This window comes from Nilaparvata lugens, chromosome X (genome assembly GCF_014356525.2).
Source record: "Nilaparvata lugens isolate BPH chromosome X, ASM1435652v1, whole genome shotgun sequence".
Classification (NCBI taxonomy): Eukaryota; Metazoa; Arthropoda; class Insecta; order Hemiptera; family Delphacidae; genus Nilaparvata; species Nilaparvata lugens.
The window spans coordinates 87760056-87780301 of NC_052518.1; the positions used below are offsets into that span (position 1 = coordinate 87760056).

Genomic DNA, 20246 nt, shown 5'->3' on the forward strand with positions numbered 1-20246 from the left:
AGCAACAAACTAAGAGGATTTAAGGCCAGGCAGAACCAGAGAGGGCTCAGACTGTCACCCTGGTAAATTCCTCTGACAACCTTGATAGCACCTGTTTGAAATTGACCCACTCCATCCCCAATACACAGCCTGACACTCCACTCAGTCATGGCTAGCTTCAAAAAGTTGACAATACCTGAACTGACTTTATAAAGTTGGAGAACATGCACCAGCCAACTGTGTGGGACGGAGTCAAAGGCTTTTGCATAATCTATCCAGGCAATGGATAGATTCCTCTGCTTAGCACTCGCCTGACCAGCAATGAAGGAGTCAACAACTAGCAACTCTTTACATCCTTTTGCTCCCTTCTTGCACCCAAGTTGTTCTGGGGCAATTATACAGTTATCTGTAATATGCTTCTCAATTTTTGTGGTGATAATGGAGGTCAAAAGCTTGTATACACTATTCAAGCAGGTGATGGGCCTGTAATCTTTGGGACCGAGTTCACCGTCTTTCTTAGGTACCATATAGGTCAAGCCTGATGCAAATCCTGCTGGAATCTCTGACTCGGAATTTAGAAGGTCATCGAAGCACTTTGCAACAACAGGATGGAGGCTTGAAAAATTTTTGAGCCAATAGTTTTGAATTCCATCAGGTCCAGGTGCCTTCCAGTTGTGTGCTTTCTTTGCTGCCAAAGCAACATCTTCTGGCCTGATTATACATTCTGCCATGACAGGTATCTCCCTCGCTTCATTCTCCACCTGCCTCATCCAGTATGCATCTTCCTCATGCACAGCTGGCCTTTCCCAAACAGACTTCCAGAAGTCTTCCAATGCCTCTGCACTTGGATGCCTTACTTTTCCAACACCTCCATTCAGTCTCTTGTAAAATTTACTCTCATTATTTGCGAATGAGGCTGCTTGGTGCCTTCTATCCTCAGCTTGTGTGTACCTGCGACATCGGTTTGCTAACGCTGCCAGCTTCTGTTTCCACAGGTCCATATGCAACTTCAGTGTTTCATGCAACTTGCTTTTCTGAATAAATCCAACATACTGCACAATGATTCCATCTATTTGAGTCTTCTGTTTTTTTGAAGCTCTACCAGGGTTTTGCAAATAGCTTGTGACTATCCCAATACGTTTTCTCAAGTCACTTATCTTCTTTTCAAGTCGTATTTTCCACTTTGACTTGCACTGTTGTTCAGAAGAGCTACTTTTCTTAACCCTTGGTACCAGTTTAATTCTCAGCTCCTGTAGCACAGTCAATGCCCCACAATAGATCCAATGTGATTTATTATTATTAATATTATTATTATTATTTATTATTATTATTATTATTATTATTATTATTATTATTATTATTATTATTATTATTATCATTATTATTTTTATTATTATTATCATTATCATTATTATTATTATATAACCCCGCAAAGGGGCAGAATTTATCCTGTCTGGGGTGTGGCAATCCCTCGGGGTAACCTAGCAAGTGGTTGATGTAGACTGGCTGGCAACTAACACCGTTGTGTCCCAGGTAGTAGGGTGTTCAGAGGATATTAAGAATACCTGGAGTATCAACTGCGACAATGGTGGGGTAGGGGTTAACAACCCTTACTTCCGACATAATGCTGTTACAAGTAACAACAGTAGAAGAGCCTCTGACCATTGGCTGCAGTCAGATAGCAGTCAGGGATCAGGTGGAGAGGCTAGGATAGGATCTCAAACCGGATTAGATCAGGAACAACAGTAATGCTTTGTGTGGATGGATGACCTTTGGAATTGTTTGCTCATATGCCTCAAGGGTAGTTCTCCTAGGCAAAGAGGATATATGGCACATTTGCAAAGAAGCTGGTAGCAAAAGCATCCAGATCTACAATTCTTTGCACAAAAACTAAAAGACTATGTATCCTTGTTCTGAACAAAGCTCAGGCTAGAGCTACTAGAGGACTGTAATTTACCATTTAAATAATCAAATACAAACAAGGGGCAAAATTTAATCTTCAATTTGAGCCAGGTTAATTGTACAGTTAAACTCTGCATTAATGAACAATAAAAAAGAGCAAAAACTCACCAGATTCAATCCAATTTTGTCTACTTGCCCTTCGAAGCCTTTATTAGGTGTTTTGGTCAGATTCAGGGTGGGATGAAATCTGGGGAAAAAACAGGTTTGCTTCCGGGCAGCCTTTTCACGTTCAACTTGCAGGCTCTGTACTGTGTTTTGAACAAAGCTCAAACTGATTCTTTATAAATTCAAATCCGATTCAAATTAATTCAATTTAACACTATTTACACTGTTATACTCATAATTCACACACACTACACTCAAACAATTATTTACAAGAAATTTCCGATCGAAATCACATGACAAAAATACAAACTTGGTCTTCACAACAACGGGGACGAGACAAGACAAGAACGACTGAACTAGGACGACTCACAAAAAACATCCAGAATGCCAAGCGAGCAGGACGGTTTGCGCATGCGCAAACACAAGCCTGCTATTCGCAGAACCAGTCTGGCATTTTGGCGCTACAGTTCGAATTCTCTGGCCAAACCATACCCCCGCCTCTGAAAAACTATTTTTCAGCCAAGTTACAAAACTGAAAAAAAACACAGAAAGGAAAAAATCCAGTCATGCCAAAAAGAACAAAAAACACCAACACCAAAAAACAACACAAAGAAAAAATGCAACAAGCACAACAACTATTGAGTTGGGAGTGGATACAATTTTGTTACTGGTCTTTTATAAATACCAGTTTTTAGGCAAACACTCGCCACTCGATCCTCGCTGTCACTTCCCAGAAACACTTGCTCAATGACACCCAGTGGCCACTGCAATGGAGGTGTGTTTGGTTGGTCCACTACCACAACCGTTCCCACACTGATAGAAGTGGGTGATTTCAACCATTTTTTACGACTTTGAAGTTCGTGCAGGTACTCTCTTCTCCATCGGTTCCAGAATGATTGAATAAGTTGACCAATCAATTCATACCTGGTGAGACGATTCACAGGGACACTGTCCACGTCCCGCATGGGAAACGATTTCAACGGTGTTAGAGTCAAAAAGTGCGCTGATGTTAAAGCCAGCAGTTCACACGGATCCTCACTCAGTACACACAGTGGGCGGGAATTCAGGACACCTTCAATCTGCACCAATACAGTGTTCAGTTCCTCATAGGTGAGAAGTTGATTGCCACTTACTAGGAACAGATGCAACTTTACAGATTTGACATTTGCCTCCCACAGACCTCCAAAATGTGGTGAACCAGGGGGAATGAATTTCCAATCAATTTTGTGTTTGGCGAGTTGACTAGTCAATGTGGTTTGAAACTCGGACGAGTTCAAAAGTTGAGATATCTTTCGCAAATGTTCCTTGGCACCTACAAAATTAGTACCACAATCGGAATACATCACACGACAGGGTCCATGACATGACAAAAAACGATGAAACGCAGCTAAAAACATGGGCGTTGATAGATCCGATACCAACTCAATATGTACCACCTTTGTTGCCATACATACAAACAGACAAATGTAGGCTTTCAAAACACAAGGATTACGACATCTCGTCATAGTAATACGCAGAGGACCAGCGTAATTCACACCACAATTTTCAAAAGGTTTGCATTTTGACACTCGACAAGCAGGCAGGTCACCCATTTTTGGAATAATTGCATTATTACTAGGTCGAACACGGAAACAACGATTACACTTAAAAACACAAATACGAATAATAGAGCGAGCAGAATTTCTGTCTGATCAAGGACAACAATAACGAAGGTCCAGCATGACAGTTCTTCTTGTGATGATAATCAATCAACATCGATACGAAAGCGTTGGATTTTGGTAAGATCATCTGATGACAAGTCTCAAATTCCAGTCCAGCATGAGACAAACGACCGCCGACGCGAATCACACCTTTATCAATGAATGGAGACAGGCGACGTAGGCACATAGAACAATCTTCTCCCTTCTCCAATTGCACAAATTCAGATGAAAAATGTATCTTCTGTACCACTTTACATAGATACCTCTCAGCAACATCGAAATCTGATTCTTCTGATTGGGAAGATTCGTAAGAATTTGAGAACAAGAATTACAATTCTCAAAAGACGACCATAATCCGAACAACGACCAATCAATGAATATACTGCATTGCTGTTACAATCAGGAGATTTTGTGACTGTCAACACTGACAGTTTTTTCGCCTCCGGTGGATCCACGATCTCTTCCATTTGAGTTCGGACGGGCCAATCGCATTCGTCCTCTGCTATCCATGATGGACCTGAGAGCCACAACGGAAAGTTCACAAGCTCAACTGGTGATAAACCTCTAGACAAACAGTCAGCGGAATTTTCAATTCTGGAAACATGCATCCACTCCTGTATACAGGAATCCTGTATTTTTGCGACGCGATTACCAAGAAAAGTTTGCCATTTCACGGATGGAGCATTAATCCAACACAAGGTGACTGTGGAATCAGAGAGTGCGACAATACAAGACACATGACAACGTTCACTAATAATAGTGACTACTGAATTCATGAGTTCTGCCAACAAGAGTGCCGCACACAACTCCAAACGAGGTATTGAAACAACTTTAGATGGTGCTACCTTGGACTTTGAACACAATGATACAACTCTTGGCTCCTTGCTCTCCTTCTGCGACTTCACATAGATAACTGCACCATAACCAGACAATGATGCGTCACAAAAACCAATCAAACTGATGTGAGAATCCTGAAACAAACTAACGTGACGTGGAACAGCAAATTTCAACAATAGAGGCAACTCCTTTTGACAATTCTCCCAAAGAGTGCAGATAGACTCAGGCGGCTTCTCGTCCCAATCCACTCCTAATTTCCACAGTTTCTGGACAAGACATTTTAGAAATAATGTAAACGGTGACAAGAGATCAAGTGGATCATAGATACGAGCTATCACTGACAGAATAGAACACTTAGTAGCGACGACCTCACCACTCTTGACTGAAAACTGAAACAGATCAGTACTAGGTTGCCAATTCAATCCCAAGATAGCCAAGGAGTTGTCTGCTTCGAAATCCTTGTACGAAAACGATTTCTCTTCCTCCGAGAATTTCTCCAACATTGATGGTGAATTTGAAGTCCACTTAGTGAGCGAGAAACCTCCTCCCTCAAACAGCTGCTTGGACTGACGATACAGCTCCGCAGCCTCTGACTCTGTGTTGACAGATGTGACTAAGTCGTCCATGAACTCTCGTCTCTTGGTATCCTCGCCTTGGCTGCTGGAAAACGATCTCCATCCTCCTCTACAAGCTGGTGGACGGTGCAAAGCGCCAAATATGGAGAGCTTGAAACACCAAAAACTACACAATTGAGCTGATAAATTTTGATCGGATCCTCCAGCGAAAATCTCCACAATACAAGCTGATAATGACGGCAGGAATCCTCCACTAATATCTGTCGATACATTTGTTTAATGTCGGCAGTTAGTGCGATTGGGAACAAACGAAAATTAACTAACAAAACAAAAATGTCAGTCTGCAATTTGGGACCAGCATGAAGAACATGGTTCAATGACAAACCCGATGATGTTCTGGAACCAGCATCAAATACAATTCGGATGGGCGTGGTAGTGCTGCTTGCTTTCACGATGGCGTGATGCAGTATGTAGTACCCACCTCGGTCTGTCTGATCTGCTACAAACGACATGTGACCCTGACGTAGGTAATCAATCAATATTTAATGATATGAAATAGGTAATCAATCAATTAGGTAATCAATATGTAATAGGTAATCAATCAATATTTAATGATATGAAATACAAGTATTGCTGTCAAGCTCTAGTTGTCTCTCCAAAGTCAGCAGTCTGCGTTCGGCAACAGCATACGAATCTCCCAAGCTGCTGGGCGGCTCCGCAAATGACAAGGCAACAACAAAACGACCAGAATTCACAAGATGTACAGACTTCCGAAAATTTACCTCACACTCCAACTCTTTCGGTTTCAGTTGACAGCTTGGTGCAGGGCACGATTCCAACTCCCAAAAACGTTCCACAAAACTATCCAATGATGGACTACTAACGAATGGACTACAGATGGCTGTAAAACAATTCGACACATTCGTTGTTGAAGTGAGAATCGGCGCTCTCCCCATCAGAATGTGACCAAAGACACTATTAACAGTCATCAATTCGTGCAATTCACCTGTACTAGGACTCCCACGTAGCAAGTGAGGAACTAACTCCGCACCAATGATGCCATCTATTCTACTAGGAACGTAGAATTTGTTGTCAGCCAGTGTGAGATTTTCAAGATGATGAAGTTTGGATCTGTCGATTTCACAAGGAGGCATCTTGTCAATGACTTCATCTACCACTGTGGCATCCATTGAAAACTCGACGGTAGGATCCAACTTCGACTGAATCAACACACAAGTATGACCTCGAACTTCAGTAGTACCACCACCGAATCCACGAACAACGGTCTTCATGGGCTGGAATGGTAGTCTCAAACGCCGACACAATTTGGCTGTAACAAAATGACACTGACTCCCGGTGTCAACCAAGAAATGAACATCACAAAGCTGATCATTACAATCTCGAATATGTGCAGTGACGGTCGACAACACAACGGTCGAATTTTCTACATTGTTGGATGTAGAACAACAACTAATAGGTGATATGCCACCTGCCTTGGAGTTCGATGAGGACGCAACACCTTCATTGGAACTTGATCTGGAAAAGTGCAATAACGAATGATGAGATTCTCGACATTGAGCACACTGAGTTTTACTACGACAATCTCTACTCAAATGATCCACATCAAGACAACGAAAACAACAAAACTTTCCTTTAATCAAACAATAACGATCCCAAGGAGTCATTTTCAAGATACTTGCACAATCTACTAACCGATGACCCGGTTTTGAGCACTTCAGACAATTGGGATTTTTACTAGATGCATTGTTAGATGAATCATTAGATTGAACCACGAACACCTTTGATTTATTATCCTTTTTGTGCCTCATATTAAACGATTCAGTTTGTTTCTCATCAGAAGGAAGAGTCTTAATTTGCTTTTCAATGAATTTGACATAATCGGTATAAGTTGGCATAGCCTTGTCACGGACGGCCGATTCAAAACTTCTACGAGAACTTGGATCCAGCAATCTCAAGCCATGATAGAGGAATATTGAGTCTGACAAATCAGTGAGTCGCAATCTCTTCACTGCATTGATTGAACTGCAAAACCTATCCAAAATCGCAATACAACCTGCCTTTGATTCTGATTTTATTGGACGAAATTCAAAAATTTGTTTGAAATAGGCATCGACTTGCGCCCGTGGATCGTTATAGCGGGTCAATAATGCCTGCCAAATTATTTGATAATTATTAGCAAATGATGGCAAATGATGACAAATATTTGCTGCTTGTCCAGTAAGTCAACTTACAAGATATTGGACCTTCTGCTGATCGTTCAAACTCTTGTTGTCATGTACCAATGCCTTAAATAGTTCATAAAACACCGACCATTGAGTCTGGTTCCCATCAAATTTCGGAAGGTCGATTTTGGGCAGTACCGACTCGGACACGACCGGCTGTGCACTAGCTGCAGAAGCTGCCGAAGATTGAGCAATAGCATCAGTCGCCTCTCTCTGTTTGAGAGTGTTAGCCGCTACTTCAATATACTGAAACAGATCTAGATGTGAGTCGTTGAATGCTACAACATGGTCATTATTCAACTCAAGTTCCAACTCATTATCCACTAATTCTGTCTTTTCATAATCCGAAATGGTCTCAGACACCCGAGGATACAAGATTAAAAATTAAAAATTAAAGATTAAAAATTACTCAGCAACCTTTGGATCAGAGAAATTTTTAGACAGTTCATAAATTCTTTGCAATCTGGCATACAATTGTTCCAGTTTAGCGTGATGCACCCTCATTTGTTTCTGTAATTTTTCCTCCATCTTGAACTCATACACAAAACAATTCAGCCCCAACAATACAAAACAACAGACAATAAAACAAGAATGAGTTCAAAACTAAATGGAAGGAAGAATCACGACTAGTAAGTTATCAAAGTTAAACTTTGATTATCAATTCACAAGATAAGTTACTGCTGAAGACAAAACTATATGATTAGATAATGTTCTTCCAACAACTCACAAACAAACGATAACTTGTTGAATTGAACAAACAAATTCATGCTGGTGATTAATCTTCACTAACATGTATAACAAAATGGACAATACAAAATCCAACAAACAAACAAATTCCCGAAAAAGAGCACAATGAGCCTAGTTTCAGGAAAACTACAATTTTAACTGAAATAAATTTAATTTCAGACAAATACAAATTGACAAGAAACCTTGCTCTAGAACAAGGCTACAACAAACTCAAGTTGAGCATAGATCAGACCATTCTCAACATGCCAATATTGGACAAATATGAAACTGCTTAAATCCAATGTGTGTGAATTAATCAATAAATTACAAATTTAAATTCATCACGGTTCGGTGGACCAGAAATGTTCTGAACAAAGCTCAGGCTAGAGCTACTAGAGGACTGTAATTTACTATTTAAATAATCAAATACAAACAAGGGGCAAAATTTAATCTTCAATTTGAGCCAGGTTAATTGTACGATTAAACTCTGCATTAATGAACAATAAAAAAGAGCAAAAACTCACCAGATTTAATCCAATTTTGTCTACTTGCCCTTCGAAGCCTTTATTAGGTGTTTTGGTCAGATTCAGGGTGGGATGAAATCTGGGAAAAAACAGGTTTGCTTCCGGGCAGCCTTTTCATGTTCAACTGGCAGGCTCTGTACTGTGTTTTGAACAAAGCTCGAACTGATTCTTTATAAATTCAAATCCGATTCAAATTGATTCAATTTAACACTATTTACACTGTTATACTCATAATTCACACACACTACACTTAAACAATTATTTATAAGAAATTTCCGATCGAAATTACATGACAAAAATACAAACTCGGTCTTCACAACAACGGGGACGAGACAAGACAAGAACGACTGAACTAGGACGACTCACAAAAAACATCCAGAATGCCAAGCAAGCAGGACGGTTTGCGCATGCGCAAACACAAGCCTGCTATTCGCAGAACCAGTCTGGCATTTTGGCGCTACAGTTCGAATTCTCTGGCCAAACCAATCCTATTTGTGGAAAAGGGGGTACACAGCAGTGATACCAGTTGTTGGAAATGAGGAGATAAATGAGTTAACATCACCAGGAGATCAGGTGGAAGAACAGCCCAGTCCAGAGTTCAAAGTGTGATTGTCTTCTTGGAAGCAGGAAGAGTATTTACCCCAAGAATAAGGAGGATTCAAAAGGTAAGACAACAGAATCACACTTCGAATGTGAGAGTACTTCTTACTATCAAACAACATTGTATAGACAGGATACAGGCACTAAAAATTGCTCAACAGTCCTTGAAAAAGGGAGTTAGATGGGTTGATGATAATGCTACATTCAGCCTCAACTCTTCAAGACTGTTGGAGGGACAAAAACATGTAGAGGCAAACAATGCACTACCTGCTGTAGAGTAGATTGAAGCTTTATAGGGGTCAATCTATGAGGTTCAGCCTCTGCTAAATAAGGAGACTCCTGCCTTGGAGGCCTTTGCTGACATGTGCAGATCCATACAGAATGAGAGGGAAGATTGTGCACCAGTAACTGAGGAGGGAGTGAGAGGAGTCATTCGAGGCTTAAGGAACTTCGCCTCACCAGGCCCTGATGGTATTAGTGGATACTGGTGGAAACATCTGCCTTGTACCCATTGTCACTTGGCACAGATATTCACCAATTATTTGTGTGAACATCATCCCATCCCGGGTTGGCTGGTGAAAGGAAGAACGATCCTCCTACCCATAAAAAGTGATTGCCCAACCCAGGCAATAATAGACCAATCACCTGCCTGAATGTCTGCTACAAGATCATTACAAGGATCATAAGTGATCGAATATTGCAGCACATTCAGCCAGTATGGCAGCAGTGTTTTAAGCAGCGGGGCAGTAAAAGGAACATGGTAGGCTGCAAAGAAAATTTTATTGCTGATAGATGCATCATGCAAGATTCAGTTCAATATAAACGTAACCTGTCCATGGCCTGGATTGATTACAGGAAGGCATCTGATACCACATCACACCAGCTAATAGTGCACTTATTAAAATGCCTTTCTGTGCCTCTAAGCATAGTGAGATGCCTGGGAAACCTGTTTGCCCTGTGGAAAACCCGTTTTGAAGTCAGATCAAAACAGAGAATGATGTCAACTAGAGTGGTAACTTATAGGAGAGGTGTCTTCCAAGAAGATTCATTGAGCCCTCTCCTATTCTGCATTTCACTGCTGGCATTGTCTGCTGCCCTGAAGAAAACAAAGGGCTATTGCTGTGGCACGCCAGGGAACAGGATCCATAGAGTGAGCCACCTTTTCTATATGGATAACTTGAAGATTTATGCAGCTAGCAAATCTTTCCTCAAGTTGGCTGTAGGTGTGGTGAAGTGATATTTTTATGATATTGGCATGTCTTTCGGGTTGGTCAAGTGTGCAGTAACTCATCTCCTGAAAGGAAGGTAACAGGGCCTGGTGCAGGAAATGGAGCTTATCAATGAAAGCATAATAAGAGCCCTGAGAGTTGGAAAGTCATACCAGTATCTGGGATTTGATCAGAATCAAGCCCAGGATTCTGTAAAAATAAAGAAGGCTCTCTGTAGTGAGTATAAGAGGAGACTCAGGAGGCTCTGGTCATCTGAGTTATCTGGCAAGAATAAAGTTGAAGCCACCAACATGCTTGCTGTGCTAGTTCTCACCTACTCTTTTGGAGTGGCTAAGTGGAATCAGAATGAGCTCCAGGACCTGGACAGGGAAACCCGAAGAATGATGCACATGGAGAGAAGTTTACATCCCCGCTCTTCTGTTGCCCGAATATACCTGCCAAGGCATGAAAGGGGCAGAGGTCTACTTGGTTTGGAGAATCTGCACAACAGGGTGGCCTTACAGTTTGCCTGCGCATACAAAGATGCTCTGATCCCCTTATGCAGGTGGTTCATGACCATGAAGTTGCTGGGGTTGAGTCAATCCTATATAAGGCAGCACAGCATGCAGCAGATACCCTTGGTCTCGATCTTCGTACTGATTGGGAGGAAGAGCATGAGCCTAATCAGCTCAGGGCTAGAATAAAGACTGCTGAGTCCAGACTGCTGTTGCAGCAACATAAGGACAAATCCTTGCATGGTGTTTTCTACAGGCATGTTGAGGAGCAAGGCTTGTCCAAGCCACTGACTTTTGCTTTTCTGAAGTCAGCAGCCCTGAAATCTGAGACTGAGGGTTTCATACTGGCATGTCAAGATGGTCTCATTGTCATACCGCAGCAGAGTAATGAACATGGATGTTCCTGATATGAGATGCAGGGTGTGTCATAGAGCACCAGAGACGATCATGCACATCCTGTCTTCTTGTTCTGTGCATGCAACTGCAGGCTACATCCATACACATAATGCTGCTCTGCCAGTGCTCTATTACCATCTTAGACACTCATATGGTATTGACAAAACACCAGTGTTGCCTTATGCCCCAGGGGAGATTGAATCTGTTGTGGGGACTGAGAGGTGCCGAATTTATTGGAATTACTCATTCTCCACCACCAGGCTTCTAAGAGCCACAAAGCCTGATGTTCACCCCCTTGACATCACTTCGAAGACAATGTATGTCATTGAGTTTTCAGCACCAGCTGAGGGTAACATTGTCACCAAAGAGGAGGAAAAACAGACGAAATATCATGACCTACTAATGGAGCTGTGCAGGCTAAACCCAGGCTACTCTGTGAGAATGGTGGTGTTGATTGTAGGTGTACTGGGAGGCATGAGACCCTCATTTTTGGCCAACCTTAGAACGATTCCAGCCTGTGAGAGACCTGATGCTGTGCTTGCAGGTCAGATGCAGGAGGCTGTCATCCTTGGTTCAATCAATCAATCAATCATCAATCAAGAATCTTCTTTATTCCACAATACAGCAAGTACAAAAATGATAAATAATATGAAATATAAAATACAAATTATTGAGTACTTAGATTAGGGCTTCATATTATACATTATGGAATGAGCCTACATGGGCACTGTGGCCTGTGCGTAGACTCGAGTTGGTATTTCAAGTAGAGTGAATCTTATGAAGGGGAAGAAGAAGGAGAGCCTAAATGGATTTAATAGATGAGGGTAATTTCATTCAAATGATTGACATAGTTCCGTATTGTAGAAAGTCATTCTATATTGTTATGTCCGTCTGTAACGTATATAGTCAGTCTGTATGGTAAAGTCAGTCGGTATTCATATAGAGTCAGTAGAAGTCATGTTAATTATGGAGTCAGGTGAGTCCGCCGCCCGCCAAGACCAGAGCCACAGCCTCCTCATCACTTATTTCAAACAACCAATATTTCAATCTTTTTTTGAAAATTGCAAGACTTGCAGCTGAAAAAATGTTATTTTGCGGAAATAATCTCTTGAGATTACGATATATTATGTTGTGTCGGATAAGAAGAAACAATTTGTTGTTGAGAAGGATCTCGTTAGCTGGATAGTTCTGATCCCAACTGTGACTGCATATCTCGTGTTATGAAAATGTAAAGATGGCAGGAAAATTGAACCAAAATGTTTATAAACATGAATGAGTAGATCCTTTATGTATAATTTTTTCATAGTTAAAACTCTAATTTCCTGAAATAGTAAAGATGAGGGATATCTTTGACATCTACGAAAGCCAGCTTTAAGGATTGCTTTTTGAATAACTTCTATTCTTCTTAGATGGGTGCGGTAGGCTGCTCCCCATGCTAAGATGCCATATGAGAGGCGAGACTGTACAAAGGCAAAATAAGCTACTTTAAGTTCGTTAAAATTGAGAATTTCTCCAAGCTGCCTGAATGCAAATATATATTTACGTAAGGTTTTCAATTGGAAGTGAAAAAATGACGCCCAGATTATATGAGGAAACTTGTTCAATACTTTGACATCTGCACGAATTATTTAAAAAATCATTACAATTATGAATTTTAAGATCCTCTAGATTGTAATCAGTTGTATATTCATTACGTCTACTCAGAGCAAACGATTTAATGGTAACGGACCCAGTATGATTGTTTACCACATGGACATGTGGAGCAGTCACTCTGGAAAAATCGCTTGTCACTCTTCCTTGGGGGTCAACGCTCAGGGAAAGGGTGGTCAAGCAAAACCTCAAACAGGGGAAAAAATTATATTATATATTATATAGTATAATATATATTATAATATGTATGATATGTATTATAATGTATATTATATTATAGATAATATTATTATTATTATTATTCACGTACAGGATAGGGAATTCACGAATGACGCTTCATTACGTCTGAACTACCCAACTGATTAACTTGAAATTTTACATATAGCTTCCTTATTTACCAAGGATGGTTATAGGTCTATTTCAAATTCTTCGAGATTTCAGTAGATCAAGTTTTTAATTTGTCAAGTTCTTAATTGGACCCTTGCAGAGCACGAGTTACCTGCTAGTTATGAATAAAACTGTATATTCCAATCGCATGACTTCAAAATTGAGCTACTCACAGAACAAGAAAACAGTTACTCACTTGTAGTTTGTAAGTTGTTGAGTTCGATTTTTGACCCAGCTTGCTCCCAACTTCAGAGTTCTTCCATCAGAGTCAATATCAGCTTTTTTTGCTTCCTCTCCATCATTACTGAATTGTACCTCTTTGATTTGAATTCCATACTTCTCTTGATTGGATTTAATTGAGCTGAAAATAGTCATAAAAACTTCTAGTACCCTTTATTATTAATGACTTTAAAATATTTCAATGACTAGTTTCAACTATAGCTTAGGTCATTTTCAAGTTGAAATGTAGAAAATAAATAAATAAGATAATACCAAATAATATGAACATATGCTTATTCTCATATGATTAATTTATTTCTTATTCATTATTTTTGGTTGAAGTTATCAAACTTTAAGGAATTCAAATTTAAAGGGTACTACAAGTTTTTATATTGCTTTTATACTTTTTGTACAAAAGTAGCTCATATAAGAAGTGGAGTGTTTTCATAAAGCCATGTATAGTAACCGTAGCTTTGCCTCCGTGACTTTGAAACGGCATAGGTATGGTTCGCGGGGTGTTATTAATACTTTTACAAGAACATGCTCCAGAGTGCCTGGATCCCTAGATGAAGGAATTTCCCTACAGAGTTGAGGTCTTGTTTTTGAACTGGGTACTATGGTCCAGTAGCCCCCTCCGATAGGCAAAGCTACAGGAGCCGCACTATACCTCTATAATGAGGTCCACGTTATAATGGCAGTGTTTGATTAGCAATGGTATTGCTATCCTTGTCTATCATCCAACAAAGTGGATAGCGCTATCTCCTTCCCGCTTTGCTCTGTTGCCAGATCATCTATCAACAATGTAGAATTAATAATGATTTAACAAAATTTTTCATCTTAATTATGAAAGTTCGTTATAAAATTATTGAAAAATATAATTTCTTGCTCAATGAAATATAATTGATCATTTTAAACTAGAAAGAACAGTTATTATTACATCAATAAACCTGTATCAGCTACCGTCTATATAAGCCATTGATAAGAGAGAGGATCGGCAACGTTGTTCTGCTATCTTTCTCCACAGCCATTATAACGTGAACCTCACTATAGATGGAGGAAGTTCCCTAAAGAGTTGAAGTTCTGTATCAGGCAGGCCATGCCGCTGAGCTTTCTTAAACTAGTAATCTCTCCTTGTTCTTTATACAACTTTTCATTATTTATTTCTCTCTTCCCCACTATACTTGATATCTATACTAATACTATAATAAAGTAAAGGACTGGCTTATACATGTACGGGATAGGAAAATTATATTTGACGCATCATCACGTCTGACCTACTGGGCTTATTAACTTGGAATTTTGCATATAGATTCTGAATTAACCGAGGATGGTTATAAGCCTGTTTCAAATTCTTCAATATTTCAGTTTCTCAGGTTTTAAAATTGACACTTGTGGAGCACGGGATACCTGTTAGTATAGAGTAATATTAATGAATGGGAATTATTCTCAGTAGCTCCCAGCAATGATTATCACCATTAGAATCATGGCGATACAAACCAAAACTCCTGAAAGCTATAAGAATTAGATTTATCACCTAAACATATCAGCTCTGCAGCACTGAATCTGTAGTAATGAAAACTGAGCTTCACTATAACATTCCGTGCTAACATTTTTTTTGTGCAGAATTTCCAAGGAAGTCGAAACCTTTCCCGTATCTTCAATAGAATCCTGCTATTACAGGGGGGGTGCCCTCCCTCAAGCTCAATGACCCCCCCCCCAACGAAATTTACAGATATTCTACTTCCACCTCCTCATAGATTGTTGACAACCCCGCCAAAATAGGCACAATAAATATCATTTTTGGACTCACCACAACATTTGTTTTTGAGCAGCCCCCTCCCCCACCCTTTCAAGAATTGAGGTCTGTGTTTCAACTCAGGTTTTCTTTCTTCTGTATATGTATGTATGTAACGCATTTACGGCCAAATTGTATCCCTTTTTCAACAGCACGTCGATGTACACACAAGTTTTTTTTAAATCTGCATTTAAAGGATAATATGAAAGGAAAAGGATTTTCCCCCATACTCCGATATCACTATATTTATCATCAACTCTGAAGATGGGATCAATCAGACTATAGAATTATTCATAATCAATCAGCTGACAAGTGGATTATCCAATCAATGTATGCATTACACAGATGTCTGGAGAAGCCGGTGAACAGATGACACCAGATACTTGTGGATGAGAAAATTGCATGAGGTCTGCTGCTAACAGAACTACTAGTTAGTCATATTGCCTAAGTATATACGGTATAACTAATACATAGCCTGTAATGGATCAATCCTTTATTACTTTCCTCGCCCTATTACCATGGGTAAGAAATTGCTTGTGTGTGTGTGTGTGTGTGTGTGTGTGTGTGTGTGTGTGTGTGTGTGTGTGTGTGTACACGATATTTCATCTGCCAATAAACAGAATGACTTTAAATAATATAGAACTCGAGGTCCTCACACTAAAGGATTTGATACGAACAATTTTGATCAAATGCAATTCAATATGGTGGGTAAAATGACAAAAATGATGTCAAAAACAAGGTTTTTCGCGATTTTCTCAAAAAGGGCTTTAACAATTCCGATCAAATTTATAGCTGAAGTAGTCATTGATAATTTCTATCAACTGCCACAAGTCCTATATCTGTTAAAATTTCAGGAGCTCCGCCCCATCTGAGCAAAATTTGATTTCAGATTTCCAATTATCAGGCTTCAGATACAATTTAAACTAGAAATTTCAAATGGAAAAGATTGAGCATGGAAATCCATGCTCCATGTTAATGTTCAGTAACATTTTCACCTAATATTCAAAATAACCTCAATATTTGAGAAAATGTGATCATTCAAATGCAAACTTAATGAGAGAGACAACTGTTGATTCCAATGTACCTAGAATGTATTCTAGGTACATTGGTTGATTCTATTAGATCATTCACTGGAAGAGATAGCAGAATTAATCTCGTCAGCTGATTGATTTTGAATTATAATTGAAATTTTTATAATGGCAAGGAAAGTTGTGTGAGTGTGCCACACCAGATTTTTATTTGATGTTATGATATGATTGAATAAAAATACTAAGAAATTGTCAAAAACCACAGACTCATTGATACTTAGTGTCACAAAGTGAATTTGGTGACAAATGGAGAATCGTCATCCAGCATATAATTTTGCAAATTTTCTTTATTTTAGTAGAGGAATAGGGTTGACAGTTGGATTTATTTTGTTGAACTTGGAGTCGAGTGTGTCATCATCGCCGACAACTCCTGTAAATTATCAGCAGCAGATTCACCTGAACAAGAAATTTCCAAATCTTGTTTACTAGTTTGAGCGTTCTGTTATCTAACATTACAGCAGCAGCAGCCGTATCATCTGAGTGATAAGCGGCTACCAGGTTGAGCATTCTTCATGACATTTCTGGAATAGAAAGATTGTTTACCAGCCTGATTTATTATAGTAATTAGCAGTATTGTCATCATGGTTACACCCTTATCATCAAGATCATCTGAATCATGCCCTGTCACATGATCGGTGGCGTGACCGTCTCCTGAGACTCCTATTGATCAGTAATCTCTTTTCCCCGTGCCACCTAATTTTCGATAACCCTGTACTGCTTTGACGAGACCCAGGAGAGAGTCGGTTGTTCGGTAGTTGAGCATGTGAACAGGTCACAATCTCCTCTCCTTATGGCGTTCCTGGTACTAGTTTATTACTGGGGAATTATTCTATTTCTTGTGTTAGAATAGAATATTGTAGGGCGAGTTCCAGACAACTCGAAGTTGAATCTTCCTTGGGGATTTTCTTTCTTGTTAGTTATTTCTCCCAACTTGTGTCACTGGCTTGAGCGAGTTATCCTTGGTTTAGAAACCTGGAGGGATGTTAAGTTTGTGCTACAAACGGTTGAGTGAGAAATTTAACTAGGCTCTTTCCGGTGTGAGTGAGAGATAAGAATGAGAACAGCCTGACATACTGTTTTTCAGCTCCTGTTTATTTGAAAATTACTCGGGTATTCTGTGACTTGTAGGATTGATATTTGGCATAAAGTTAATAGTAGTGAAGTTGATTGTGATCACAAAGTTTCGAATTGATAAGTACAATAGTTTCTGTGGAATACATTAATATATTTTTCTTGTTCGACATGATTTCTCAAGGAACACGTAGCAAGCAGCTAACCGGCAAAGATAAGGCTCAAGGCAACAACAGCCTTCACCCTGCTCCTCCTCATCATCCACCAGTGAGGGGCCGGCTCGCGGAAAACAGCTGATTTGGGACACAATATCTGAATTTCTTGCTGAGGACAATCAACTCGACAATATTGTTGAACGATTATTTGAAAAGTTTTCTGCAAAGTTGGAGGAATCAGTGACTGCAGCTATAAATGCTAAATTCGAAACCAGGTTTGCGGAGACAGAGAAGAAGATTGCCACATTAACAGCTCAAGTAGACAATATGAAAAAATTGTCTGCAGAACAAGTTGACGAGTTGGAGCAATATCAATGAAGAAATAGCGTGCAAATTTTTTGGTTGACAGAGGAGGGAAGTAAAAATGTGTCTAACATTGTTATGGACTTTTTCCACACCAGGCCCAATAAGGAGATTGACGTTGCGTTGATTGAACAGACGAACACACAATACAGATATTTTGACAAATACAAAGCAAAGACAAATACAAAGAAATAGATGTAAACAGTTAATTAGAAATTCCAAAAGTCTATATTTCAAAAATTTGTTAAACTCTAATAATTCAATGGCTTCCAAATGGCACGCTTTGAAGTCTCTCGGGGCAAGCAAGGATAAGACCAAGTTTGTGGTCAGACATACCATTGAAGAATTGAACTGTCAGATTCCGGTGAGTTTGGATATGGCCTATGAGTATTCCAATAATTATGAGGTGCTATGGAGTGATCATGAGTTTCAATTGGCAGCTGTAACACAGCTGGATGTCATTAGATCAATCTGTGATATTAAGTGTAATGCTGTCGGCGCCAATGCACTCCCAGTGAGATTCATCAAACTAATTCTGCCTCTCATTTCTCCGTTCATCACACATTTATACAATACTTCATTTATGATCTCCAGCTTCACATCTGCATTCAAATTTTTCATGATCATCCCATTCAACAAAGTTCCTGATCCCACTTCTCCTTCTGATTATCGGCCGGTTGGCATACTGTCTGTCTTGTCTAAGGGTCAGGAGAGGCTTGCTCATAAGCAAATGAGCGGCTATATTACTCGGAAAGGAATCATCAGCGAACATCAGTCCGGATTCCGAGGAGGACACAGGACCACAGCAGCATTGCTCTGTGTCTCAGATGACATTCGAATGGTCATGGATAGGAGGCAGTCTACACTGATGGTGTTGATTGACTTGAGCAAGGCATTCGATTGTATCTATCACCCGCTGCTTTTGAAAAAAAAAACTGAGAAATTATGGTTTTTCTGAGAATAGTGTGGCATGGGTGAGGTCATACCTTCTTGACAGACAGCAGTGTGTTCGATTGGACAGCACGTCTCGATGGAGGGTGGTCAACAGGGGGGTACCTCAGGGTTTAGTTTTGGAACCACTACTGTTTACTCTGTATGTAAATGATGTAACTGACCGACTCAGACACTCCAGATATCATCTTTAAGCAGACGACCTACATATTCATAGGGATTTCAAGACTGATAACTTTGGTGAAGCAGTTACTCTTATGAATGAGTATCTGACTGCTGTCTCACTCTGGGCAGCACATCATGGATTGAAAATTAATGAATCAAAATCCAAAACAATCATTATTATGTATAGGTAATAGAAGACTTTTGAAGCAACTTGACTTTATGGACCTTTCATCGAAATTGACTCACATAGACTGGATTATAGTGAAAACATTACAAACTTAGGACTTATATTTAACAGACACCTAGACTGGACTGAACAAGTGACAAAGACTTGCAACAGGGTCTTTGCATGCATTCACTCACTGAAGAGATTTGGAGCTGTTATCCCCTTATGGGAGAGAATAATGCTTGTAAAGACCTTGATATTTCTGCATTTTCATTAGGAGATGTGGTCATACAGGACATGACAGTGACTCTTTCTGAAAGACTGCAAAGGGCTCAGAACAACTGTGTGAAATTCGTCTTTGGTCTTGACAGGGACATCCACGTAAGCCCTTACATCACTCAGATGGGTATTTTGAAGCTTCGAGACAGCAGAATTTATCATGTGCTGATGCTTCTCCACAAGGTTCTGGCAACTGGGTCTCCTCTCTACTTGAGTCAGGAATTTCAATTCCTAGCAGGAATCAACAAGAGAGATATGGGGCATAGCGCCAGCCTGTTGAGCATTCTCATCCATTGCACTGTGACATATAATAGGTCGTTTTGTGTGACTGCTTGCAGACTGTGGAATAGCTTACCCGCATCTTTGAGGAGTGTGGAGAGGAGGACACTGTTCAGTGCGGAGGTCTTGGCGTGGCTGAGGGAGGGTGATCGGGGCATAAGATGAGGAGGTGTGTGTGTGTGGTGTGTTTGCTTGTGTGAAAGGTGTGTGCATGAAATTTTCTTGTTTCTTAATTAATTTTTTTTCCCTATAGATATATAAGATATATTACCTATAGATATATTACCCTCTGAATCTATTTTCTAACT

The 20246-nt window shown here is 39.9% G+C and overlaps 1 protein-coding gene across 3 annotated transcripts in view; it reads right to left on the reverse strand.

The window, feature by feature from the left end:
- LOC111064557 overlaps positions 1-20246 on the reverse strand; it is a 595337-nt gene that overhangs the window by 402671 nt on the left and 172420 nt on the right. For all 3 annotated transcript variants that reach the window (XM_039441820.1, XM_039441821.1, XM_039441819.1), the window contains exon 6: positions 13604-13768. In XM_039441820.1, coding sequence (XP_039297754.1) covers positions 13604-13768 — 165 coding nt within the window. The remainder of the gene's footprint in view (positions 1-13603; positions 13769-20246) is intronic.